At 43.8% G+C, this 27,500-nt stretch overlaps 1 protein-coding gene across 1 annotated transcript in view; it reads left to right on the top strand.

The window, feature by feature from the left end:
• The window catches only part of LOC110518582 (CUB and sushi domain-containing protein 2-like), a 458,013-nt gene that overhangs the window by 291,981 nt on the left and 138,532 nt on the right, over positions 1-27,500 (top strand). Inside the window, exons 42-43 of the mRNA XM_036953653.1 lie at positions 1,352-1,525; positions 3,975-4,148. Coding sequence (XP_036809548.1) covers positions 1,352-1,525; positions 3,975-4,148 — 348 coding nt within the window. The remainder of the gene's footprint in view (positions 1-1,351; positions 1,526-3,974; positions 4,149-27,500) is intronic.

Raw genomic sequence — 27,500 nt, 5'->3', positions numbered from 1 at the left:
GTGTGTAATCAAGTCTCCGTATAAATGCACCTGCACTGTGATAGTCTCAGAGGTCCGTTAAAAGCGCAGAGAGCATCATGAAGAACAAGGAACACACCAGGCAGGTCCGAGATACTGTTGTGAAGAAGTTTAAAGCCGGATTTGGATACAAAAATATTTCCCAAGCTTTAAACATCCCAAGGAGCACTGTGCAAGCGATAATATTGAAATGGAAGGAGTATCAGACCACTGCAAATCTACCAAGACCTGGCCGTCCCTCTAAACTTTCAGCTCATACAAGGAGAAGACTGATCAGAGATGCAGCCAAGAGGCCCATGATCACTCTGGATGACCTGCAGAGATCTACAGCTGAGGTGGGAGACTCTGTCCATAGGACAACAATTAGTCGTATATTGCACAACTCTGGCCTTTATGGAAGAGTGGCAAGAAGAAAGCCATTTCTTAAAGATATCCATAACAAGTGTCGTTTAAAGTTTGCCACACACCACATGGGAGACACACCAAACATGTGGAAGAAGGTGCTCTGGTCAGATGAAACCAAAATGTAACTTTTTGGCAACAATGCAAAACGTTATGTTTGGCGTAAAAGCAACACAGCTGAACACACCATCCCCACTGTCAAACATGGTGGTGGCAGCATCATGGTTTGGGCCTGCTTTTCTTCAGCAGGGACAGGGAAGATGATTAAAATTGATGGGGAGATGGATGGAGCCAAATACAGGACCATTCTGGAAGAAAACCTGATGGAGTCTGCAAAAGACCTGAGACTGGGACGGAGATTTGTCTTCCAACAAGACAATGATCCAAAACATAAAGCAAAATCTACAATGGAATGGTTAAAAAATAAACATATCCAGGTGTTAGAATGGCCAAGTCAAAGTCCAGACCTGAATCCAATCGAGAATCTGTGAAAAGAACTGAAAACTGCTGTTCACAAATGCTCTTCATCCAACCTCACTGAGCTCGAGCTGTTTTGCAAGGAGGAATGGGAAAAAATGTCTCTCAATGTGCAAAACTGATAGAGACATACCCCAAGCGACTTACAGCTGTAATCGCAGCAAAAGGTGTCGCTACAAACTATTAACTGAAGGGGGCTGAATAATTTTGCACAACCAATTTTTCAGTTTTTGATTTGTTAAAAAAGTTTGAAATATCCAATAAATGTTGTTCCACTTCATGATTGTGTCCCACTTGTTGTTGATTCTTCACAAAAAAATACAGTTTTATATCTTTATGTTTGAAGCCTGAAATGTGGCAAAAGGTCGCAAAGTTCAAGGGGGCCGAATACTTTCGCAAGGCACTGTATGTGACTGTATCCTCTGTCTCTCTCTGTTCTGTCCCTCGTCTCTAGCGGGTCACTGCGGTACCCCAGAACCAATAGTGAATGGTCAGATCATAGGAGAGAACTATAACTACAGAGGTAGTGTGGTCTACCAGTGTAACCCGGGATTCAGACTCATCGGGGTGTCTGTACGCATCTGTGAACAGGACCACCGCTGGTCTGGGCGCACCCCTGTATGTGTCCGTAAGTACCCAGAGATAGTGGCTATGATATGGGTAAAACAGTACCCAGAGATAGTGGCTTTGATATGGTACCCAGAGATAGTGGCTTTGATATGGTACCCAGAGATAGTGGCTATGATATGGTACCCAGAGATAATGGCTATGATATGGTACCCAGAGATAGTGTTTTTGAGGTAAATTTGGTCTTGGGTCGTCCTATAGGGGGCTTGTAGTCTTGGGTCGTCCTATAGGGGCTTGTAGTCTTGGGTCGTCCTACAGAGGCTTGTAGTCTTGGGTCGTCCTATAGGGGCTTGTAGTCTTGGGTCGTCCTATAGGGGCTTGTAGTCTTGGGTCGTCCTATAGGGGCAAGTAGTCTTGGGTCGTCCTATAGGGGCTTGTAGTCTTGGGTCGTCCTATAGGGGCTAGTAGTCTTGGGTCGTCCTATAGGGGCTTGTAGTCTTGGGTCGTCCTATAGGGGCTTGTAGTCTTGGGTCGTCCTATAGGGGCTTGTGGTCTTGGGTCGTCCTATAGGGGCAAGTAGTCTTGGGTCGTCCTATAGGGGCAAGTAGTCTTGGGTCGTCCTATAGGGGCTTGTAGTCTTGGGTCGTCCTATAGGGGCTTGTGGTCTTGGGTCGTCCTATAGGGGCAAGTAGTCTTGGGTCGTCCTATAGGGGCTTGTGGTCTTGGGTCGTCCTATAGGGGCAAGTAGTCTTGGGTCGTCCTATAGGGGGCAAGTAGTCTTGGGTCGTCCTATAGGGGTTTGTAGTCTTGGGTCGTCCTATAGGGGGCAAGTAGTCTTGGGTCGTCCTATAGGGGCAAGTAGTCTTGGGTCTTCCTATAGGGGCAAGTAGTCTTGGGTCGTCCTATAGGGGCAAGTAGTCTTGGGTCGTCCTATAGGGGCTTGTGGTCTTGGGTCGTCCTATAGGGGCAAGTAGTCTTGGGTCGTCCTATAGGGGCTTGTAGTCTTGGGTCGTCCTATAGGGCAAGTAGTCTTGGGTCGTCCTATAGGGGCTTGTGGTCTTGGGTCGTCCTATAGGGGCAAGTAGTCTTGGGTCGTCCTATAGGGGCAAGTAGTCTTGGGTCGTCCTATAGGGGTTTGTAGTCTTGGGTCGTCCTATAGGGGTAAGTAGTCTTGGGTCGTCCTATAGGGGCAAATAGTCTTGGGTCGTCCTATAGGGGGCTTGTAGTCTTCGGTCGTCCTATAGGGGCAAGTAGTCTTGGGTCGTCCTATAGGGGCAAGTAGTCTTGGGTCGTCCTATAGGGGGCTTGTAGTCTTCGGTCGTCCTATAGGGGCTTGTAGTCTTGGGTCGTCCTATAGGGGCTTGTAGTCTTGGGTCGTCCTATAGGGGCAAGTAGTCTTGGGTCGTCCTATAGGGTCTTGTAGTCTTGGGTCGTCCTATAGGGGCTAGTAGTCTTGGGTCGTCCTATAGGGGCTTGTAGTCTTGGGTTGTCCTATAGGGGCTTGTAGTCTTGGGTCGTCCTATAGGGGATTGGAGTCTTGGGTCGTCCTAAAGGGGCAAGTAGTCTTGGGTCGTCCTATAGGGGCTTGTAGTCTTGGGTCGTCCTATAGGGGCTAGTAGTCTTGGGTCGTCCTATAGGGGCTTGTGGTCTTGGGTCGTCCTATAGGGGCTTGTGGTCTTGGGTCGTCCTATAGGGGCAAGTAGTCTTGGGTCGTCCTATAGGGGCAAGTAGTCTTGGGTCGTCCTATAGGGGCTTGTAGTCTTGGGTCGTCCTATAGGGGCTTGTGGTCCTGGGTCGTCCTATAGGGGCAAGTAGTCTTGGGTCGTCCTATAGGGGCTTGTGGTCTTGGGTCGTCCTATAGGGGCAAGTAGTCTTGGGTCGTCCTATAGGGGTTTGTAGTCTTGGGTCGTCCTATAGGGGGCAAGTAGTCTTGGGTCGTCCTATAGGGGCAAGTAGTCTTGGGTCTTCCTATAGGGGCAAGTAGTCTTGGGTCGTCCTATAGGGGCAAGTAGTCTTGGGTCGTCCTATAGGGGCTTGTGGTCTTGGGTCGTCCTATAGGGGCAAGTAGTCTTGGGTCGTCCTATAGGGGCTTGTGGTCTTGGGTCGTCCTATAGGGCAAGTCGTCTTGGGTCGTCCTATAGGGGCTTGTGGTCTTGGGTCGTCCTATAGGGGCAAGTAGTCTTGGGTCGTCCTATAGGGGCAAGTAGTCTTGGGTCGTCCTATAGGGGTTTGTAGTCTTGGGTCGTCCTATAGGGGCAAGTAGTCTTGGGTCGTCCTATAGGGGCAAGTAGTCTTGGGTCATCCTATAGGGGGCTTGTAGTCTTCGGTCGTCCGTCCTATAGGGGCAAGTAGTCTTGGGTCGTCCTATAGGGGCAAGTAGTCTTGGGTCGTCCTATAGGGGGCTTGTAGTCTTCGGTCGTCCTACAATGTATGTGTTTTTGGCTTGTGTTGACAGTTGATTTCAGGTTCATTGATAGTGTTGGATATTTGTGTCTTATTTATGTCCGTAGCAATCACATGTGGTCACCCGGGCAACCCTACCTTTGGCGTTACCCAGGGATCACAGTTCAACCTGAACAGCGTGGTGCACTTCCTGTGCCACTCTGGGTACATCCTGCAGGGGGCGGTGGAGTCTCTCTGCCAGTCCAACGGACAGTGGAGCAACACCCTCCCCAAGTGTAAAAGTAAGTCTAGGGGCCGAGAAGCTTGTGTGTGTGTGTGTGTGTAGCTGTGTATGTGTGTGTGTAGATGTGTAGCTTTGTGTAGTTGTGTATGTGTGTGTGTATGTTTGTGTGTAGTTATGTGTGTAGCTGTGTGTGTAGCTGTGTGTGCGGGGGGGTATTTTTGTACCAGTTTTTCAATGGAAGTGGATGTGTGCGATTCAGGGTTTCTGTAATGAAGATTTGTCCCGGATAACGTGACCGATAAGATTAGAGTTTACCGGCCATTAGATACATTTACCAGACCCATACGCATTAGGTGCTGAATCCATTAGGTCGTCCACCCACTGTGCTTAGAGACACAGAAATCACGTTTATATTACGGTAATTCATCTGAACACAACACCCAACTCCTGTAATGAACCAGCCAATAAAACAGCACTTTCAAACATTTGGCAAAATGCAATTAGCCGGATAACACCATTCTAGACAGAACACCTGGGATAACACCATTCTAGACAGAACACCTGGGATAACACCATTCTAGACAGAACACCCGGGAAAACACCATTCTAGACAGAACACCTGGGATAACACCATTCTAGACAGAACACCTGGAATAACACCATTCTAGACAGAACACCTGGGATAACACCATTCTAGACAGAACACCTGGGATAACTCCATTCTAGACAGAACCCCTGGGATAACACCATTCTAGACAGAACACCTTGGATAACTCCATTCTAGACAGAACACCTGGGATAACTCCATTCTAGACAGAACACCTGGGATAACACCATTCTAGACAAAACACCTGGGATAACACCATTCTAGACAGAACACCTGGGATAACACCATTCTAGACAGAACACCTGGGATAACTCCATTCTAGACAGAACACCTGGGATAACACCATTCTAGACAGAACACCTGGGATAACACCATTCTAGACAGAACACCTGGGATAACACCAAAATAAAGGGAACAATAAAATCCAACTTTAATGTAATGTCCTTAAAACAAGTCAAAATGAGGCTCAGTAGTGTGTGTGGCCTCCACCTGCCTGTATGACCTCCCTACAACACCTGGGCATGCTCCTGATGAGGTGGCGGATGGTCTCCTGAGGGATCTCCTCCCAGACCTGGACTAAAGCATCCGCCAACACCTGGACAGTCTGTGGTGCAACGTGGCGTTGGTGGATGGAGCGAAACATGATGTCCCAGATGTGCTCAATTGGATTCAGGTTTGGGTGGGCCAGTCCATAGCATCAATGCCTTCCTCTTGCAGGAACTGCTGACACACTCCAGCCACATGAGGTCTAGCATTGTCTTGCATTAGGAGGAACCCAGGGCCAACCGCACCAGCATATGGTCTCACAAGGGGTCTGAAGATCTCATCTCGGTACCTAATGGCAGTCAGGCTACCTCTGGCGAGCACATGGAGGGCTGTGCGGCCTCCCAAAGAAATGCCACCCCACACCATGACTGACCCACCGCCAAACCGGTCATGCTGGAGGATGTTGCAGGCAGCAGAACGTTCTCCACGGCGTTTCCAAACTCTATCACGTCTGTCACATGTGCTCAGTGTGAACCTGCTTTCATCTGTGAAGAGCACAGGGCGCCAGTGGCGAATTTGCCAATCTTGGTGTTCTCTGGCAAATGCCAAACGTCCTGCACGGTGTTGGGCTGTAAGCACAACCCCCACCTGTGGACGTCGGGCCCTCATACCACCCTCATGGAGTCTGTTTCTGACCGTTTGAGCAGACACATGCACATTTATGGCCTATTGGAGGTCATTTTGCAGGGCTCTGGCAGTGCTCCTCCTGCTCCTCCTTGCACAAAGGCGGAGGTAGCGGTCCTGCTGCTGGGTTGTTGCCCTCCTACAGCCTCCTCCACGTCTCCTGATGTACTGGCCTGTCTCCTGGTAGCGCCCCCATGCTCTGGACACTATGCTAACAGACACAGCAAACCTTCTTGCCACAGCTTGCATCGATGTGCCATCCTGGATGAGCTGCACTACCTGAGCCACTTGTGTGGGTTGTAGACTCCGTCTCAAGCTACCACTAGAGTGAAAGCACCGCCAGCATTCAAAAGTGACCAAAACATCAGCCAGGAAGCATAGGAACTGAGAAGTGGTCTGTAGAACCACTCCTTTATTGGGGGATGTCTTGCTAATTGCCTATAATTTCTGTTGTCTATTCTATTTGCACAACAGCATGTGTGAAATGTATTGTCAATCAGTGTTGCTTCCTAAGTGGACAGTTTGATTTCACAGAAGTGTGATTGACTTGGAGTTACATTGTGTTGTTTAAGTGTTCCCTTTATTGTTTTGATCAGTGTACATGAAATCCTTCAAAATTAACATGATTTAGCCACAGAGGAATCAAGGATCATTAGCTTATTTAAAAAAAAATCGCTGTGTATTGTTTCATATCACAAGCTCGTCGGCTTGCTTGGGCAGCAGAGTGACAACAGGCCTAGCTGATTACTGAGTTGCGGCTGTCAGTTAAAAAACATCTTGAATATGTTTGAAGATAATGTGGCTTGAGTATAAATTTACATTTTGAGACAGGAAGAAGGGGAGAGGTGAAAATATAGGCCAGTCTCTCTCCAGAATGGCACAGCTGTATCTTACCAATTCTAGCATTGTTATTGTTTCATTGTGTGATTTGTATGCCATTTTGATTGTTTATATGATAAATCTCCCATTACAGCAAGGAGAGATATTCATGAAATAACCCGTTTTCATTTGGTGGCTTTATGCAGCCTATTTTGACTTAGTTGATATTTAGAAGTTATAGACCTACTGCCACATTGACCTACAGGCTATCTCTGAGATCTATGGAAGTTATAGAACTATAGGCTATCTCTGAGATCTATGGAAGTTATAGACCTATAGGCTATCTCTGAGTTCCATGGAAGTTATAGACCTACTGCCACATTGACCTACAGGCTATCTCTGAGTTCTATCTCTGAGTTCTATGGAAGTTATAGACCTATAGGCTATCTCTGAGTTCTATGGAAGTTATAGACCTATAGGCTATCTCTGAGTTCCATGGAAGTTATAGACCTATAGGCTATCTCTGAGTTCTATGGAAGTTATAGACCTATAGGCTATCTCTGAGTTCTATGGAAGTTATAGACCTATAGGCTATCTCTGAGTTCTATGGAAGTTATAGACCTATAGGCTATCTCTGAGTTCTATGGAAGTTATAGACCTATAGGCTATCTCTGAGTTCTATGGAAGTTATAGACCTATAGGCTATCTCTGAGTTCTATGGAAGTTATAGACCTATAGGCTATCTCTGAGTTCTATGGAAGTTATAGACCTATAGGCTATCTCTGAGTTCTATGGAAGTTATAGACCTATAGGCTATCTCTGAGTTCCATGGAAGTTATAGACCTATAGGCTATCTCTGAGATCTATGGAAGTTATAGACCTATAGGCTATCTCTGAGATCTATGGAAGTTATAGACCTATAGGCTATCTCTGAGTTCTATGGAAGTTATAGACCTACTGCCACATTGACCTACAGGCTATCTCTGAGTTCCATGGAAGTTATAGACCTATAGGCTATCTCTGAGATCTATGGAAGTTATAGACCTATAGGCTATCTCTGAGTTCCATGGAAGTTATAGACCTATAGGCTATCTCTGAGATCTATGGAAGTTATAGACCTATAGGCTATCTCTGAGTTCCATGGAAGTTATAGACCTATAGGCTATCTCTGAGATCTATGGAAGTTATAGACCTAGACCTACAGGCTATCTCTGAGTTCCATGGAAGTTATAGACCTATAGGCTATCTCTGAGATCTATGGAAGTTATAGACCTAGACCTACAGGCTATCTCTGAGTTCTATGGAAGTTATAGACCTATAGGCTATCTCTGAGTTCTATGGAAGTTATAGACCTATAGGCTATCTCTGAGTTCCATGGAAGTTATAGACCTATAGGCTATCTCTGAGATCTATGGAAGTTATAGACCTATAGGCTATCTCTGAGATCTATGGAAGTTATAGACCTAGACCTACAGGCTATCTCTGAGTTCTATGGAAGTTATAAACCTATAGGCTATCTCTGAGTTCCATGGAAGGTATAGACCTAGACCTACAGGCTATCTCTGAGTTCTATGGAAGTTATAGACCTATAGGCTATCTCTGAGTTCTATGGAAGTTATAGACCTACTGCCACATTGACCTACAGGCTATCTCTGAGTTCCATGGAAGTTATAGACCTATAGGCTATCTCTGAGATCTATGGAAGTTATAGACCTATAGGCTATCTCTGAGTTCCATGGAAGTTATAGACCTATAGGCTATCTCTGAGATCTATGGAAGTTATAGACCTATAGGCTATCTCTGAGTTCCATGGAAGTTATAGACCTATAGGCTATCTCTGAGATCTATGGAAGTTATAGACCTATAGGCTATCTCTGAGTTCCATGGAAGTTATAGACCTATAGGCTATCTCTGAGATCTATGGAAGTTATAGACCTATAGGCTATCTCTGAGTTCCATGGAAGTTATAGACCTATAGGCTATCTCTGAGATCTATGGAAGTTATAGACCTAGACCTACAGGCTATCTCTGAGTTCCATGGAAGTTATAGACCTATAGGCTATCTCTGAGATCTATGGAAGTTATAGACCTAGACCTACAGGCTATCTCTGAGTTCCATGGAAGTTATAGACCTATAGGCTATCTCTGAGATCTATGGAAGTTATAGACCTAGACCTACAGGCTATCTCTGAGTTCTATGGAAGTTATAGACCTATAGGCTATCTCTGAGTTCTATGGAAGTTATAGACCTATAGGCTATCTCTGAGTTCCATGGAAGTTATAGACCTATAGGCTATCTCTGAGATCTATGGAAGTTATAGACCTATAGGCTATCTCTGAGATCTATGGAAGTTATAGACCTAGACCTACAGGCTATCTCTGAGTTCTATGGAAGTTATAAACCTATAGGCTATATCTGAGTTCCATGGAAGTTATAGACCTAGACCTACAGGCTATCTCTGAGTTCTATGGAAGTTATAGACCTATAGGCTATCTCTGAGTTCTATGGAAGTTATAGACCTACTGCCACATTGACCTACAGGCTATCTCTGAGTTCCATGGAAGTTATAGACCTATAGGCTATCTCTGAGATCTATGGAAGTTATAGACCTATAGGCTATCTCTGAGTTCCATGGAAGTTATAGACCTATAGGCTATCTCTGAGATCTATGGAAGTTATAGACCTATAGGCTATCTCTGAGTTCCATGGAAGTTATAGACCTATAGGCTATCTCTGAGATCTATGGAAGTTATAGACCTATAGGCTATCTCTGAGTTCCATGGAAGTTATAGACCTATAGGCTATCTCTGAGATCTATGGAAGTTATAGACCTAGACCTACAGGCTATCTCTGAGTTCCATGGAAGTTATAGACCTATAGGCTATCTCTGAGATCTATGGAAGTTATAGACCTAGACCTACAGGCTATCTCTGAGTTCCATGGAAGTTATAGACCTATAGGCTATCTCTGAGATCTATGGAAGTTATAGACCTAGACCTACAGGCTATCTCTGAGTTCTATGGAAGTTATAGACCTATAGGCTATCTCTGAGTTCTATGGAAGTTATAGACCTATAGGCTATCTCTGAGTTCCATGGAAGTTATAGACCTATAGGCTATCTCTGAGATCTATGGAAGTTATAGACCTATAGGCTATCTCTGAGATCTATGGAAGTTATAGACCTAGACCTACAGGCTATCTCTGAGTTCTATGGAAGTTATAATCCTATAGGCTATCTCTGAGTTCCATGGAAGTTATAGACCTAGACCTACAGGCTATCTCTGAGTTCTATGGAAGTTATAGACCTATAGGCTATCTCTGAGTTCTATGGAAGTTATAGACCTACTGCCACATTGACCTACAGGCTATCTCTGAGTTCCATGGAAGTTATAGACCTATAGGCTATCTCTGAGTTCCATGGAAGTTATAGACCTATAGGCTATCTCTGAGATCTATGGAAGTTATAGACCTAGACCTACAGGCTATCTCTGAGTTCCATGGAAGTTATAGACCTATAGGCTATCTCTGAGATCTATGGAAGTTATAGACCTAGACCTACAGGCTATCTCTGAGTTCCATGGAAGTTATAGACCTATAGGCTATCTCTGAGATCTATGGAAGTTATAGACCTAGACCTACAGGCTATCTATGAGTTCTATGGAAGTTATAGACCTATAGACTATCTCTGAGTTCTATGGAAGTTATAGACCTATAGGCTATCTCTGAGTTCCATGGAAGTTATAGACCTATAGGCTATCTCTGAGATCTATGGAAGTTATAGACCTATAGGCTATCTCTGAGATCTATGGAAGTTATAGACCTAGACCTACAGGCTATCTCTGAGTTCTATGGAAGTTATAAACCTATAGGCTATCTCTGAGTTCCATGGAAGTTATAGACCTAGACCTACAGGCTATCTCTGAGTTCTATGGAAGTTATAGACCTATATGCTATCTCTGAGTTCTATGGAAGTTATAGACCTATAGGCTATCTCTGAGTTCTATGGAAGTTATAGACCTATAGGCTATCTCTGAGATCTATGGAAGTTATAGACCTATAGGCTATCTCTGAGTTCTATGGAAGTTGTAGACCTATAGGCTGTCTCTGAGTTCTATGGAAGTTATAGACCTATAGGCTATCTCTGAGTTCTATGGAAGTTATAGACCTATAGGCTATCTCTGAGTTCTATGGAAGTTATAGACCAATATGCTATCTCTGAGTTCTATGGAAGTTATAGACCTATAGGCTATCTCTGAGTTCTATGGAAGTTATAGACCAATATCCTATCTCTGAGTTCCATGGAGGTTATAGACCTATAGGCTATCTCTGAGTTCTATGGAAGTTATAGACCTATAGGCTATCTCTGAGATCTATGGAAGTTATAGACCTAGACCTACAGGCTATCTCTGAGTTCTATGGAAGTTATAAACCTATAGGCTATCTCTGAGTTCCATGGAAGTTATAGACCTAGACCTACAGGCTATCTCTGAGTTCTATGGAAGTTATAGACCTATAGGCTATCTCTGAGTTCTATGGAAGTTATAGACCTATAGGCTATCTCTGAGTTCCATGGAAGTTATAGACCTATAGGCTATCTCTGAGATCTATGGAAGTTATAGACCTATAGGCTATCTCTGAGTTCCATGGAAGTTATAGACCTATAGGCTATCTCTGAGATCTATGGAAGTTATAGACCTATAGGCTATCTCTGAGTTCCATGGAAGTTATAGACCTATAGGCTATCTCTGAGATCTATGGAAGTTATAGACCTAGACCTACAGGCTATCTCTGAGTTCCATGGAAGTTATAGACCTATAGGCTATCTCTGAGATCTATGGAAGTTATAGACCTAGACCTACAGGCTATCTCTGAGTTCCATGGAAGTTATAGACCTATAGGCTATCTCTGAGATCTATGGAAGTTATAGACCTAGACCTACAGACTATCTCTGAGTTCTATGGAAGTTATAGACCTATAGGCTATCTCTGAGTTCTATGGAAGTTATAGACCTATAGGCTATCTCTGAGTTCCATGGAAGTTATAGACCTATAGGCTATCTCTGAGATCTATGGAAGTTATAGACCTATAGGCTATCTCTGAGATCTATGGAAGTTATAGACCTAGACCTACAGGCTATCTCTGAGTTCTATGGAAGTTATAAACCTATAGGCTATCTCTGAGTTCCATGGAAGTTATAGACCTAGACCTACAGGCTATCTCTGAGTTCTATGGAAGTTATAGACCTATAGGCTATCTCTGAGTTCTATGGAAGTTATAGACCAATAGGCTATCTCTGAGTTCTATGGAAGTTATAGACCTATAGGCTATCTCTGAGTTCTATGGAAGTTATAGACCAATATGCTATCTCTGAGTTCTATGGAAGTTATAGACCTATAGGCTATCTCTGAGTTCTATGGAAGTTATAGACCAATATGCTATCTCTGAGTTCCATGGAAGTTATAGACCTATAGGCTATCTCTGAGTTCTATGGAAGTTATAGACCTATAGGCTATCTCTGAGATCTATGGAAGTTATAGACCTAGACCTACAGGCTATCTCTGAGTTCTATGGAAGTTATAAACCTATAGGCTATCTCTGAGTTCCATGGAAGTTATAGACCTAGACCTACAGGCTATCTCTGAGTTCTATGGAAGTTATAGACCTATAGGCTATCTCTGAGTTCTATGGAAGTTATAGACCTATAGGCTATCTCTGAGTTCTATGGAAGTTATAGACCTATAGGCTATCTCTGAGTTCTATGGAAGTTATAGACCTATAGGCTATCTCTGAGTTCTATGGAAGTTGTAGACCTATAGGCTGTCTCTGAGTTCTATGGAAGTTATAGACCTATAGGCTATCTCTGAGTTCTATGGAAGTTATAGACCTATAGGCTATCTCTGAGTTCTATGGAAGTTATAGACCAATATGCTATCTCTGAGTTCTATGGAAGTTATAGACCTATAGGCTATCTCTGAGTTCTATGGAAGTTATAGACCTATAGGCTATCTCTGAGTTCTATGGAAGTTATAGACCTATAGGCTATCTCTGAGTTCTATGGAAGTTATAGACCTATAGGCTATCTCTGAGTTCCATGGAAGTTATAGACCTATAGGCTATCTCTGAGATCTATGGAAGTTATAGACCTATAGGCTATCTCTGAGTTCCATGGAAGTTATAGACCTATAGGCTATCTCTGAGTTTTCTGGAAGTTATTGACCAATAGGCTATCTCTGAGTTCTATGGAAGTTATAGACCTATAGGCTGTCTCTGAGTTCCATGGAAGTTATAGACCTATAGGCTATCTCTGAGTTCTATGGAAGTTATAGACCTATAGGCTATCTCTGAGTTCTATGGAAGTTATAGACCTATAGGCTATCTCTGAGTTCTATGGAAGTTATAGACCTATAGGCTATCTCTGAGTTCTATGGAAGTTATAGACCTATAGGCTATCTCTGAGATCTATGGAAGTTATAGACCTATAGGCTATCTCTGAGTTCTATGGAAGTTATAGACCTATAGGCTATCTCTGAGTTCTATGGAAGTTATATACCTATAGGCTATCTCTGAGTTCTATGGAAGTTATAGACCTATAGGCTATCTCTGAGATCTATGGAAGTTATAGACCTATAGGCTATCTCTGAGTTCTATGGAAGTTATAAACCTATAGGCTATCTCTGAGTTCTATCTCTGAGATCTATGGAAGTTATAGACCTATAGGCTATCTCTGAGTTCTATGGAAGTTATATACCTATAGGCTATCTCTGAGATCTATGGAAGTTATAGACCTATAGGCTATCTCTGAGATCTATGGAAGTTATAGACCTATAGGCTATCTCTGAGTTCTATGGAAATTATAGACCTATAGGCTATCTCTGAGTTCTATGGAAGTTATAGACCTATAGGCTATCTCTGAGTTCTATGGAAGTTATAGACCTATAGGCTATCTCTGAGTTCTATGGAAGTTATAGACCTATAGGCTATCTCTGAGATCTATGGAAGTTATAGACCTATAGGCTATCTCTGAGTTCTATGGAAGTTATAGACCTATAGGCTATCTCTGAGTTCTATGGAAGTTATATACCTATAGGCTATCTCTGAGTTCTATGGAAGTTATAGACCTATAGGCTATCTCTGAGTTCTATGGAAGTTATAGACCTATAGGCTATCTCTGAGATCTATGGAAGTTATAGACCTAGACCTACAGGCTATCTCTGAGTTCTATGGAAGTTATAAACCTATAGGCTATCTCTGAGTTCCATGGAAGTTATAGACCTAGACCTACAGGCTATCTCTGAGTTCTATGGAAGTTATAGACCTATAGGCTATCTCTGAGTTCTATGGAAGTTATAGACCTATAGGCTATCTCTGAGTTCCATGGAAGTTATAGACCTATAGGCTATCTCTGAGATCTATGGAAGTTATAGACCTATAGGCTATCTCTGAGTTCCATGGAAGTTATAGACCTATAGGCTATCTCTGAGATCTATGGAAGTTATAGACCTATAGGCTATCTCTGAGTTCCATGGAAGTTATAGACCTATAGGCTATCTCTGAGATCTATGGAAGTTATAGACCTAGACCTACAGGCTATCTCTGAGTTCCATGGAAGTTATAGACCTATAGGCTATCTCTGAGATCTATGGAAGTTATAGACCTAGACCTACAGGCTATCTCTGAGTTCCATGGAAGTTATAGACCTATAGGCTATCTCTGAGATCTATGGAAGTTATAGACCTATAGGCTATCTCTGAGTTCTATGGAAGTTATAGACCTATAGCAGGGGTGTCAAAGTCAAATGGACGGAGGGCCAAATAAAAAAATCAGCTACAAGACGAGGGCCGGACTGTTCGAATGTTCATTGAAAAATTTTTAAATGACGCATATAGTCTAGTGAACCTAATTGAACCTACTGAAAACCTAACAAATATATTACAATATGATCAGATAAATAAAGCAATATTTTCTTATGGCTCTGTCAGTAATCTTTAATTTTCAACAGACACAAAAGACAAATTTCCTTTATATAAATATCCCCATAACATGAACATTAAATGAAAGAAACCGGTATTCAAGGCACCATCAGTAGACTATATTTTCTATTTTAGCAAAAGTGGGCTAAATTTACTTCAAAGAAAAAACAATAATAGCAATTTTCTATCATCCACTCAACTGAAATATTTTTAAAATATAATTGGATTGAAATACAAAAAAATAAAGTGCAAAAATCTATTAATCAAAAACAACACTTTGTTTAAGGAGAAGTAACATGCAGTGAAAACAAATATTAAATTTTAACTTTTAAACTTGAACTGAGTAAAAACTCTAAATATGTGATTGCACAGTAATGTTCACTTGTTTGAGGTTGAGGGTGATACTTGGTGGTGTCCCATCTTTTCCACAAGTTCATCAATGTTCGGGGTAAGGCTCTGAGCTGAAGAAATCCTCAGAATTGAGTGGAGGTGTTCAGCAGTAAGTCGACTTCTGTGTGATGTTTTGTTCAGGTTCATCAAAGAAAACAGTTGTTCACACAGGTATGTGCTGCCAAACATAGACAACGTTTGAGCAGCCTGGATGCGCAGCTGGGGCATTGTGCCGGGGAGGAAACGGGCGAACTCCGCAGCACCCACTGCCGCATATTTTGCCCTCAGTGCATCATTGCATTGGAGGTCAATCAACTCCATTTGGAGGTTTGGTGGTGAGCTTTCCACGTCAACAGCAAATGGGTTACCGAGCAGTTCCAACCTGCTTTTTTGTGCTTCAAAGTCAGCAAATCGGCGTCGAAAGTCAGCGGCAAGCATACCTATTTTATCAGCCAACTGTGTGCTCGGGAACGCACTGGTAGAGAGCTTCTCTTTCATGGTCTGGCAGCTGGGAAAGTGGCTCAAATTTTCTTTCCGCATCTGCGTCTCCCACAGAGTCAGTTTGGTTTTAAATGCCTTCACTGTACTGTACATATCAGAGATGACACGATCCCGACCCTGCAGCTGCAAGTTTATTGCATTCAGATGACTCGTAATGTCACACAGAAAAGCCATTTCACACAGAAACATTTCGTCTCGGAGTTGTGTTGTGTCTTTCCCTTTGCTGTCCAAGAACAGACAAATCTCCTCACGAAGCTCGAAACATCTTTGAAGCACCTTTCCCTGGCTTAGCCATCGCACCTCTGTGTGATAAGGCAAATCACCATGCTCCGTTTCTAACTCCGTCAGAAATGCCTTGAACTGGCGGTGATTCAAACCTTTGGCTCTGATAAAGTTAACTGTGCGCGTGATGATGCTCATTACATGCTCCATTTTCAAGGCTTTACCGCACAACGCTTCCTGGTGTATGATACAATGATAAGCTGTCAGCTCACCTGTCGCGTTTTCCTCTTGCATCTTTTCCCGTATCTTCGCCACCAGTCCGCTCCTGTGTCCACACATCGCAGGTGCTCCGTCGGTTGTCAAACCCACGAGTTTTTCCCAAGGCAGCTCCATCTCATTTACACATCTTGACACCTCTTCATACAAATCATGCCCCGTAGTTGTGCCATGCATAGGACGTAAAGCCAAAAACTCCTCTGTCACGCTTAGGTTGGAGTCCACTCCGCGGATGAAAATTGACAACTGGGCAATGTCAGAAATGTCGGTGCTCTCATCCACAGCCAAGGAATATGCAATAAAATCTTTTCCCTTTTTCACAAGCTGCTCTTTTAGATTGATGGACAACTGGTCTACTCTCTCGGCAATGGTGTTTCTGCTCAGACTCACATTTAAAAAGAGTTGCCTTTTTTCTGGGCAAACTTCGTCACAAACTTTAATCATGCAGTTTTTGATGAAATCCCCCTCCGTAAATGGCCGGGCTGATTTAGCGATCTCTTCTGCCAAAATAAAACTGGCCTTGACAGCAGCCTGGCCTTGTGATTTGGCTTTTTTGAACAGAGCCTGTCGAGATTTGAGGCCTCGTTTTAATTCCTCTGCCTTTTGTAGCCTTTGTTCCATGTCCATATTCTTGTTTTTGTCCGCGTGTTTCGTTTCATAATGTCGTCTCAGATTATACTCTTTCAGTACCGCCACACTTTCTCCACACAGAAGACACACAGGTTTTCCAGCTACCTTCGTGAACATATACTCCGACTCCCACCTTGTTTGAAACCCCCGGTTCTCAGTATCCACCTTCCGTTTTGCCATTTTTGATGGGTATCTGAAAGTTAATTTTACTGTGATGCTGACGACTGCTGTGCCAATAAATATTGAAATGAAGCAGCCTACTGCTCGGTGCGTCACCTTTGCATTGTGGGAAATGTAGTATTGGTGCATGTAAAAGATCTGCGGGCTGCCGGCTTGCTGCGGGCCGGTTCTAATAATAAATCAAGATCATCCCAGGGGCCGTAAAAAACCTTCTTGCGGGCCGGATGTGGCCCGCGGGCCTTGACTCTGACATATGTGACCTATAGGCTATCTCTGAGTTCTATGGAAGTTATAGACCTATAGGCTATCTCTGAGATCTATGGAAGTTATAGACCTATAGGCTATCTCTGAGTTCTATGGAAGTTATAGACCTATAGGCTATCTCTGAGTTCTATGGAAGTTATATACCTATAGGCTATCTCTGAGTTCTATGGAAGTTATAGACCTATAGGCTATCTCTGAGATCTATGGAAGTTATAGACCTATAGGCTATCTCTGAGTTCTATGGAAGTTATAAACCTATAGGCTATCTCTGAGTTCTATCTCTGAGATCTATGGAAGTTATAGACCTATAGGCTATCTCTGAGTTCTATGGAAGTTATATACCTATAGGCTATCTCTGAGATCTATGGAAGTTATAGACCTATAGGCTATCTCTGAGATCTATGGAAGTTATAGACCTATAGGCTATCTCTGAGTTATATGGAAGTTATAAACCTATAAGCTATCTCTGAGTTCTATGGAAGTTATAAACCTATAAGCTATCTCTGAGTTCTATCTCTGAGATCTATGGAACTTATAGACCTATAAGCTATCTCTGAGTTCTATGTAAGTTATAGACATAGTTGCAAAGAAAATGCCATATTTCAGACTGGCCAATATAATGAAAATAGTAAGAAGGGCAAAAGAACACAGACACTGGACAGAGGAACTCTGCCTAGAAGGCCAACATCCCGGGAGTCGCCTCTTCACTGTTAACACTGAGACTGGACAGAGGAACTCTGCCTAGAAGGCCAACATCCCGGGAGTCGCCTCTTCACTGTTGACGTTAAGACTGGACAGAGGAACTCTGCCTAGTAGGCCAACATCCCGGAGTCGCCTCTTCACTGTTGACGTTGAGACTGGACAGAGGAACTCTGCCTAGAAGGCCAGCATCCCTGAGTCGCCTAATTTGTTTATTAATAACTTTTCATGTTCAAAATTCTGCACTCACCTCAAACAATAGCATGGTATTCCAAGCTAGCTAGGTGGGCGATGATCTGGTGAGATGCCCAGGGATGAGATTAATCACTTCTGCCTCTCTCTCTCTAGAGAGAAAGAGAGAGAGAGAGAGAGACCCTCATAAGTTTTTTACAAATATCACCGTTACTCCAGCCCCTTGCTCATAGGACACCCCCTAGACAAATTGTAGTCAATGTGAAGCCTTATGCTAGTTTATGCTAAACAGTGACATGTTTAGAGTATATAAATTATGATTACCACCTCAGGTTGTAAATTATGTGCGCTAAAGGTCAGCGTTTAAAAAAAAATATATATATATATATAAGTACATTATGCCAGCTATTTGTGGGTGATTTAGTGTTGTGTAGGGTATTTGAGGATGATGTAGCTGTTTTGGCCGGGTTTCTTGCATGGAAGTGAAGAAGCTTTTAAAGGCTTTTAAAGGAGTTCATTAATATTATACACAGGCATTTAGCAGTCACATAACAGTTATATTAGAGCAAGGAGGAAGATTTAGTGACCAACTGTCTCCCCAACTTTCTCAAACGCCCCGTCATTCGCAGATCCGGGTGGGTAACTCTTCCATCTGTTCTACTGGCCATCGTGTAGACAGAGGTTAACCCTCCTGCTGTGTTCAAGGTCGGATTGGACCGATTTACACGTTTTCTCTCTGTGTAGTTCATTTAATCTGATTGTCATCAGGTTTCATGACTTTTTTTTTTCACAGGGCATCTGAACACACAAAATACATTTTGATGATTTTCATTACATTTTGGGTGTTTTATTTAACTTTTGTACACCTGTGTTGTTAACGGTTAAAAAATGACCGGTCATTAGAAATGAATGGGTGAGACTACAATTACTCTATATAATTGAGTTCAGGCACATGCCCATTCATCAGATGGACATACTTCCTTTTCCAGACCCTCACATGAACGTGTGTTTGAGCGAGCACACACACACACACACACACACACACACACACACACACACACACACACACCTCACTCCCCTTCTTGACTTCCATGGGAACCCCCTCGGCAACCTTTCCCCAATAGAATCTTTCCCCCACGGGAACCACAACTGTTGGCATTCTCACAAACAATCACAACATTGTTTCAATAATATATAGAACTTTTCTCACAGCTCTGGTATATAAAGCTTTTTTGATAAATAAAAAACATCTATCACAACATTAGGTGATAATATATGTATTATTATGTATTTATAATCAGCTATAATGGGGTGGTCATTTTGGACCAGGGACACAGAATTAATTAACATGAAACGAACACAACAGGAGGGTTAAGGGATAGACGGGATGAGCTCGGTTTGAGACGATCCTATCAAGGGGACTTTCAAAAATGTAATATCTTGTAATGGCTTTCTTCTGTGGACGAAGGATCGGACCAAAGCGCAGCGTGGTTAGTGTTCAACGTGTTTAACCAAGACCATAAACGTGAACACTACTAAATACTAAAACAACAAATGTGAAAAAAACGAAACAGTCAAGATAGAACATCTGCCTCCAGTAACAGCTGTTGTGCGATCCAAAGGTTTTGCTGAGGTAGAGTACGCCATGATAAGGTATTGACCACACTATTTACAAAGAGAGTATATCTTTATTTTTCATAGCTGTCTATTTACCACCACAGACAGATGCTGGCGCTAAGACCAGACTCAACAAGAAAATTGTTATTCGAAGCAGCGTTCCTAGTGTCCAGGGACTATAAAACTTTTCAACTTAAATCCGTTTTACCTCATTTCACATGTGCATTTCATTTCCGAGGGGAAAAAAAAACTCTAGTCCTCCTTTACTCCACACACAGAGATGCATACCAAGCTCTCCCTCACCCCCCCATTTGGCAAATCTGACCATAACTCTATCCTCCAGATTCCTGCTTGCAAGCTAAAACTAAACCAGGAAGTACCAGTCTCGCTCAATATGGAAGTGATCAGATGACGCGGATGCTACGCTACAGGACTGTTTTGCTATCCCAGACTGGAATATGTTCTGGGATTCATCCGATGGCATTGAGGAGTTTACCAGATCAGATCAGTCACTGGCTTCATCAATAAGTTCATCAAGGACATCGTCCCCACAGTGACCTTACGCACATATCCCAACCAGAAGCCATGGAATACAGGCAACATCCACACTGAGCTAAAGGGTAGATCTGCTACTTTCAAGGAGCGAAACATTAATCTGGACCCTTATAAGAAATCCCCGTTATGACCTCCAACAAGGAATCAAACAGGCAAACATTAATACAGGACTAAGATGGAATCTACACCGGTTCTGACACTCGTGGCAGGGCTTGCAAACTATCATGGATTACAAAGGGAAACCCAGCCATGAGCTGCCCAGTGACGCAAGTCTACCAGACTAAATGCCTTCTATGCACTCTTTGAGGCAAGCAACACTGAACCATGCATGAGAGCACCAGCTTTTTAAATGTTTTATTTAACATGTGTTTAACTAGGCAAGTTAAACAATCATGGCCTACCAAAAGGCAAAGGGTCTGCATGGACGGTTGCTGGGATAAAAACAAATATATATAGGACAAAACACACATCATGACAAGAGAGACAACCACAACAGTACATAAAGAGTGACCTAAGACAACAACATAACACTGCAGTGACACATGACAACTCAGCATGGTAGCAACACCACATGACAACACAGCATGGTAGCCACACTACATGACAACACAGCATGGTAGCAACACCACATGACAACACAGCATGGTAGCAACACTACATGACCACACATGACACAGATCCTCTCCACATCACCTGGTAGGATTACCTGTCAGCTAGCAATCCAAAAGTGTGCAGAACCTGAGACGCCCAGCCCTGAGAGAAGAGAATCTGAGGGTTCACAGTGTCGAAGTAGCAGATAGATCTAGGAGGATGAGAACAGAGGAGAGAGAGTCAACTGCTTGTTGACTGCTCAACTACTTTTTGGAGTGCCTCAATGCCTCAGAGAAGAGCGGTGGGGTGACCCATCTTGAAGCCTGACTGGTTAGAGTCAAGAAGATCGTTCTGAGAAAGTTGAGGAGACAGTTGGTCAGAGACGCTCAACTGTTTTGGAAAAATGGGATGTCGTTTTTGACGCCAGAAGTTTCGTTTTCCTCCATTTTTTTGCTGCAACCCTTCTAATTTATTGTACCCTGCACGATCACGATCCCCTCCAACTCACAGAGCAGGCAATGCAACCCCACTCCAGGTCTCTGATCCTCCAACCCCTCGGCCCTTATGATCCGTCACAATCTCTCTCTCTCACAGGCCTCTGCAGAAGTCGCGGAGAATAGTAGAACTATTGTGAAGGAAGTTGTCAAGAAAGTTAGTTTTTTGCTTATGCAGGACCTTTCGCCTTTCATGTCAATGCGGAGCTATGTGGAGCCCTCCGCATTGTTACAACATAGAGAGGCGCATAGCGATGTGGCACGATGTCATTGCACCCCGCCTAGGGACGGCATGGAAGAGCACCAGTAAGCCAGTGACTCAGTAATGGGGTTAGAGGCAGAGAATCCCAGTGGAGAGAGGGGAACAGGCCAGGCAGAGACAACAGGGGTGGTTTGTCCCTCCAGTGCCTTTTCGTTCACCTTAACACCTCTGGGCCAGACTACACTCAACCATAAAACCTACTGAAGAGATGAGTCTTCAGTGAAGACTTAAAGGTCGAGACCGAGTCTGCGTCTTTCACATGGATCGGCAGACCATTCCATGAAAATGTATCTCTATATGAGAAATCCCTGCCTCAACCTGTTTGCTTAGAAATTTGCTTAGATATTCTAGGGACAGTAAGGAGGCCTGCGTCTTGTGGCAGTAGCATAAGTGTAGGTATGTAAGGCAGGACCAAAGAGAAAGTTTTTTTGTGTTTTGTATAGTGATAGCTCCTAAGAATCTTTATTGTTACATACAGCCAGAAATAACTTTTGGATACCAGCGTGGCAGTAACTCACTAGCGTTACAACCAGAAATACGACTTTCCAGAATTGGATCCTAATTGAACTTATCCCTGAAGCTGCTTCAAGATGCAGATGGTAGAGAAGAAGTCCGACTCAGGAGGCACACAATCAGGCATCAGGGACTGTAACATGCTCCTGATTCCGTGAAACAGAGTATCTCCGGATATACTGTCCTCGTCCGGGTATACTGTCCTCATCCGGGTATACTGTCCTCATCCGGATATACTGTCCTCATCCGGATATACTGTCCTCATCCGGGTATACTGTCCTCGTCCGGATATACTGTCCTCGTCCGGATATACTGTCCTCATCCGGATATACTGTCCTCATCCGGATATACAGTCCTCATCCGGATATACTGTCCTCATCCGGATATACTGTCCTCATCCATTCTCAGTGCATCGTACAGACCGCAATAAAGAACTCTCTGGATATACTGTCCGCATCCGGATATACTGTCCTCATCCGGATATACTGTCCTCATCCGGATATACTGTCCTCATCCGGATATACTGTCCTCATCCGGATATACAGTCCTCATCCGGATATACAGTCCTCATCCGGATATACTGTCCTCATCCGGATATACTGTCCTCATCCGGATATACTGTCCTCATCCGGATATACTGTCCTCATCCGGATATACTGTCCTCATCCGGATATACTGTCCTCATCCGGATATACTGTCCTCATCCATTCTCAGTGCATCGTACAGACAGGAATAAAGAACTCTCTGGATATACTGTCCCCATCCATACAGCCAGCTGGGTTCTCAGTGCATCGTACAGACAGGAATAAAGAACTCTCTGGATATACTGTCCCCATCCATACAGCCAGCTGGGTTCTCAGTGCATCGTACAGACAGGAATAAAGAACTCTCTGGATATACTGTCCCCGTCCATACAGCCAGCTGGGTTCTCAGTGCATCGTACAGACAGGAATAAAGATCTCTCTGGATATACTGTCCCCGTCCATACAGCCAGCTGGGTTCTCAGTGCATCGTACAGACAGGAATAAAGAACTCTCTGGATATACTGTCCCCATCCATACAGCCGGCTGGATTCTCAGTGCATCGTACAGACAGGAATAAAGAACTCTCTGGATATACTGTCCCCGTCCATACAGCCAGCTGGGTTCTCAGTGCATCGTACAGACAGGAATAAAGAACTCTCTGGATATACTGTCCCCGTCCATACAGCCAGCTGGGTTCTCAGTGCATCGTACAGACAGGAATAAAGAACTCTCTGGATATACTGTCCCCATCCATACAGCCAGCTGGGTTCTCAGTGCATCGTACAGAGAGGAATAAAGAACTCTCTGGATATACTGTCCCCATCCATACAGCCATAAAGAAAGGTTTGTATGTTTCATGGTTAGCTACTTGTGATTGGGATAAGCGTGCAGGAACTGGTGTGACCAATCGGAATCCATGCTTAAATATTGTTTTGATCACATGGACTGGGATATATTCCGGGTTGCATAACACAGACACAGTGAATGAGTTCATCAGGAATGGAAACCAATCCCATCTGGGCAAGAGGAATACCTATGTTCATTGACTATAGCTCAGCATTAAACACCATAGTACCCTCCAAGCTCATCAAGCTCAAGTGAGTACATCCCTAAGTGAAAATGTCTGTGCTCAGACCATACGCCGTACACTGCATCAAATTGGTCTGCATGGCTTCCAAAAGGAAGCCTCTTCTAAAGTTGATGCACAAGAAAGCCCGAAAACAGTTTGCTGAAGACAAGCAGACTAATGACATGGATTACTGGAACCATGTCCTGTGGTCTGATGAGACCAAGATAAACTTATGTGGTTCAGATGGTGTCAAGCATGTGTGGCGGCAACCAGGTGAGGAGTACAAAGACAAGTGTGTCTTGCCTACAGTCAAGCGGTGGGAGTGTCATGGTCTGGGGCTGCATGAGTGCTGCCGGCACTGGGGAGCTACAGTTCATTGAGGGAACCATGAATGCCAACATGTACTGTGACATACTGAAGCAGAGCATGATCCCCTCCCTTCGGAGACTGGGCCGCAGGGCAGTGTTCCGACATGATAACGACCCCAAACACACCTGCAAGACGACCACTGCCTTGCTAAAGAAGCTGAGGATAAAGGTGATGGACTGGCCAAGCATGTCTCCAGACCTAAACCCTATTGAGCATCTGTGGGGCATCCTCAAACGGAAGGTGGAGGAGTGCAAGGTCTCTAACATCCACCAGCTCCGTGATGTCGTCATGGAGGAGTGGAAGAGGGCTCCAGTGGCAACCTGTGAAGCTCTGGTGAACTCCATGACGGTTAACCTTTCTGATCTCCCCATCCCGGATCCGGGATCGTGAATACAGACTCAAGCTCATTACCATAACGCAACGTTAACTATTCATGAAAATCGCAAATGAAATGAAATAAATATGCTAGCTCTCAAGCTTAGCCTTTTGTTAACAACACTGTCATCTCAGATTTTCAAAATATGCTTCTCAACCATTGCAAAACAAGCATTTGTGTAACAGTATTGATGGCTAACGTAGCATTTAGCATTAGCATTCAGCTGGCAACATTTACACAAAAAAACAGAAAAGCATTCAAATAAAATCATTTACCTTTGAAGAACTTCAGATGTTTTCAATGAGGAGACTCTCAGATAGCAAATGTTCAGTTTTTCCTGAAAGATTATTTGTTTAGGACAAATCGCTCCGTTTTCTGCGTCACGTTTAGCTATGAAAAAACCCCTGTATCCAGGATTGTGTAAATCTATCAGCAAGCTTATTAGCATAACACAACGTTAACTATTCATGAAAATCGCAAATGAAATGAAATAAATATGCCATCTCTCAAGCTTAGCCTTTTGTAAACAACACTGTCATCTCAGATTTTCAAAATATGCTTCTCAACCATAGGAAAACAATCATTTGTGTAAAAGTAGCTAGCTAGCGTTAGCATTTAGCGTTAGCATTAGCGTTAGCATCCAGCACGCAACATTTCAACAAAAACATAAAAGCCTTCAAATAAAATCATTTACCTTTGAAGAACTTCTGATGTTTTCAATGAGGATACTCTCAGTTAGATAGCAGATGCTCAGTTTTTCCAAAAAGATTATTTGTGTATTAGAAATAGCTCCGTTTTATACATCACATTTGGCTACCAAAAAAAATCTGAAAATTCAGTCCTCAAAACGCGAACTTTTTTCCAAATTAACTCCATAATATCGACTGAAAACATGGCAAACGTTGTTTAGAATCAATCATCAAGGTGTTTTTCACATATCTCTTCATTGATACATCGTTCTTGGACACATGGTTTCGCCCCTATATCAAATGGAAAAGTACGAGCAGCTGGCAATTGCGCACCGAATTCCACGCAGGACACCAGGCGGACACTTGGAAAATGTAGTCTCTTATGGTCAATCTTCCAATGATATGCCTACAAATACGTCACAATGCTGCTAAGACCTTGGGCGAACGACAGAAAGTGTAGGCTCATCCCTTGCGCAATCACAGCCATATAAGGAGACAATGGAAAACAGAGCTTCAGAAATTCTGCTAATTCCTGGTTGATGCATCATCTTGGTTTCGCCTGTAGAATGAGTTCTGGGGCACTTACAGACAAAATCTTTGCAGATTCTGAAACTTCAGAGTGTTTCCTTTCCAAAACTGTCAAGAATATGCATAGTCGAGCATCTTTTCGTGACAAAATATCGCGCTTAAAACGGGAACGTTTTTTATCCAAAAATGAAATAGCGCCCGTAGAGATCTAACAGGTTAAAGCAGTGCTGGAAGATGATGGTGGCCACAAAATATTGACACTTTGGGCCCAATTTGGACATTTTCACTTAGGGGTGTACTCACTTTTGTTGCCAGAGGTTTAGACATTAATGTTATTTTGAGGGGACAGCAAATTTACACTGTTATACAAGCTGTTCACTCACTACTTTACATTGTAGCAAAGTGTCATTTCTTCAGTGTTGTCACATGAAAAGATATACTCAAATATTTACAAAAATGTGAGGGGTGTACTCACTTTTGTGATACTGTATATACCTGTTCTGAAAGGCCCCAGAGTCTGCAACACCACCAAGCAAGCAGCACCATGAAGACCAAGGAGCTCTCCAAACAGGTCAGGGACAAAGTTGTGGAGAGGTACAGATCAGGGTTGGGGTATAAAAAAAATATCAGAAACTGTGAACATCCCACGGAGCACCAATAAATCCATTATTAAAAAATGAAAGAATATGGCACCACAACAAACCTGCCAAGAGTGGGCCGTCCACCAAAACTCATGGACCAGGCAAGGAGGGCATTAATCATAGAGGCAGCAAAGAGACCAAAGATAACCCTGAAGGAGCTGCAAAGATCCACAGCGGAGATTGGAGTATCTGTCCATGGGACAACGTTGAACCGTTCGCTCCACAGAGCTGGGATTTACAGAAGCAGATGAGCGACAGTCCAGGAAAAACCTTTACCTCTATTTTACATTTTATTCAACCCTCACCAGGTAAATTAACTGAGAACACATGCTCATTTACGACAACGACCTGGGGAATAGTTGCAGGGGACAGGAAGGGGGAATGAATGAGCCAATTGGAAGGGATCCAGGGTTTGATTGTTGCATTGCGTAGATCCCAAGATGTGTTGGACAAAACCCACTGAGTCGATGGTGGCTTTGAAAGCCATTTGGAGTGGGTCTGTGAACTCCTCCACGTGAATATTGAACTCACCAAACCCCAGCACCACATACTCCCGTCCAGACAGTGAAGTCACACAGCTGTGACCCTCAGACACCCACCTTACATCTCCTCCTCTTCTCCTCTCCACCCTGTCTCAACCCCCTCCTCCCCTCCTCTCCTCCTCTCCCCCCTGTCTCTACCCTCTCCTCTCCTCCTCTCCTCCTCTCCCCCTGTCTCTACCCTCTCCTCTCCTCCTCTCCCCTCTGTCTATACCCTCTCCTCTCCTCCTCTTCCCCTGTCTATACCCTCTCCTCCTCTCCTCCTCTCCACCCTGCCTCGACCCTCTCCTCTCCTCCTCTCCACTCTGTCTATACCCTCTCCTCTCTTCCTCTCCACCCTGTCTATACCCTCTCCTCTCCTCGTCTCCTCGTCTCCTCCTCTCCACCCTGTCTCTACCCTCTCCTCTCCTCGTCTCCTTCTCTCCTCCTCTTCACCCTGTCTCTACCCTCTCCTCTCCTCCTCTCTACCCTATCTCTACCCCCTCCTCTCCTCCTCTCCCCTGTCTATACCCTCTCCTCTCCTCCTCTCCTCCTCTCCACTCTCTCGCGTCCTCTCCTCCTCTCCACTCTCTCTAGCCTCTCCTCTCCACTCTGTCTCTCAGCCTATCCCTCCATCCCTCCCTCCCCCCTCCTCCCTTCCTCTGTCTGGTGTCTGTCGTTCTCAGTGGTCCTGTGTTCTCTCATGATCCATCAATCTCTCCCTCCGGTGTTAAACTGACAAC

This window comes from Oncorhynchus mykiss, chromosome 18, assembly GCF_013265735.2.
Source record: "Oncorhynchus mykiss isolate Arlee chromosome 18, USDA_OmykA_1.1, whole genome shotgun sequence".
NCBI classification, from domain to species: Eukaryota; Metazoa; Chordata; class Actinopteri; order Salmoniformes; family Salmonidae; genus Oncorhynchus; species Oncorhynchus mykiss.
Note: the sequence above shows the minus strand (reverse complement) of the source record. Positions and strands in the feature narration are given on the sequence as shown.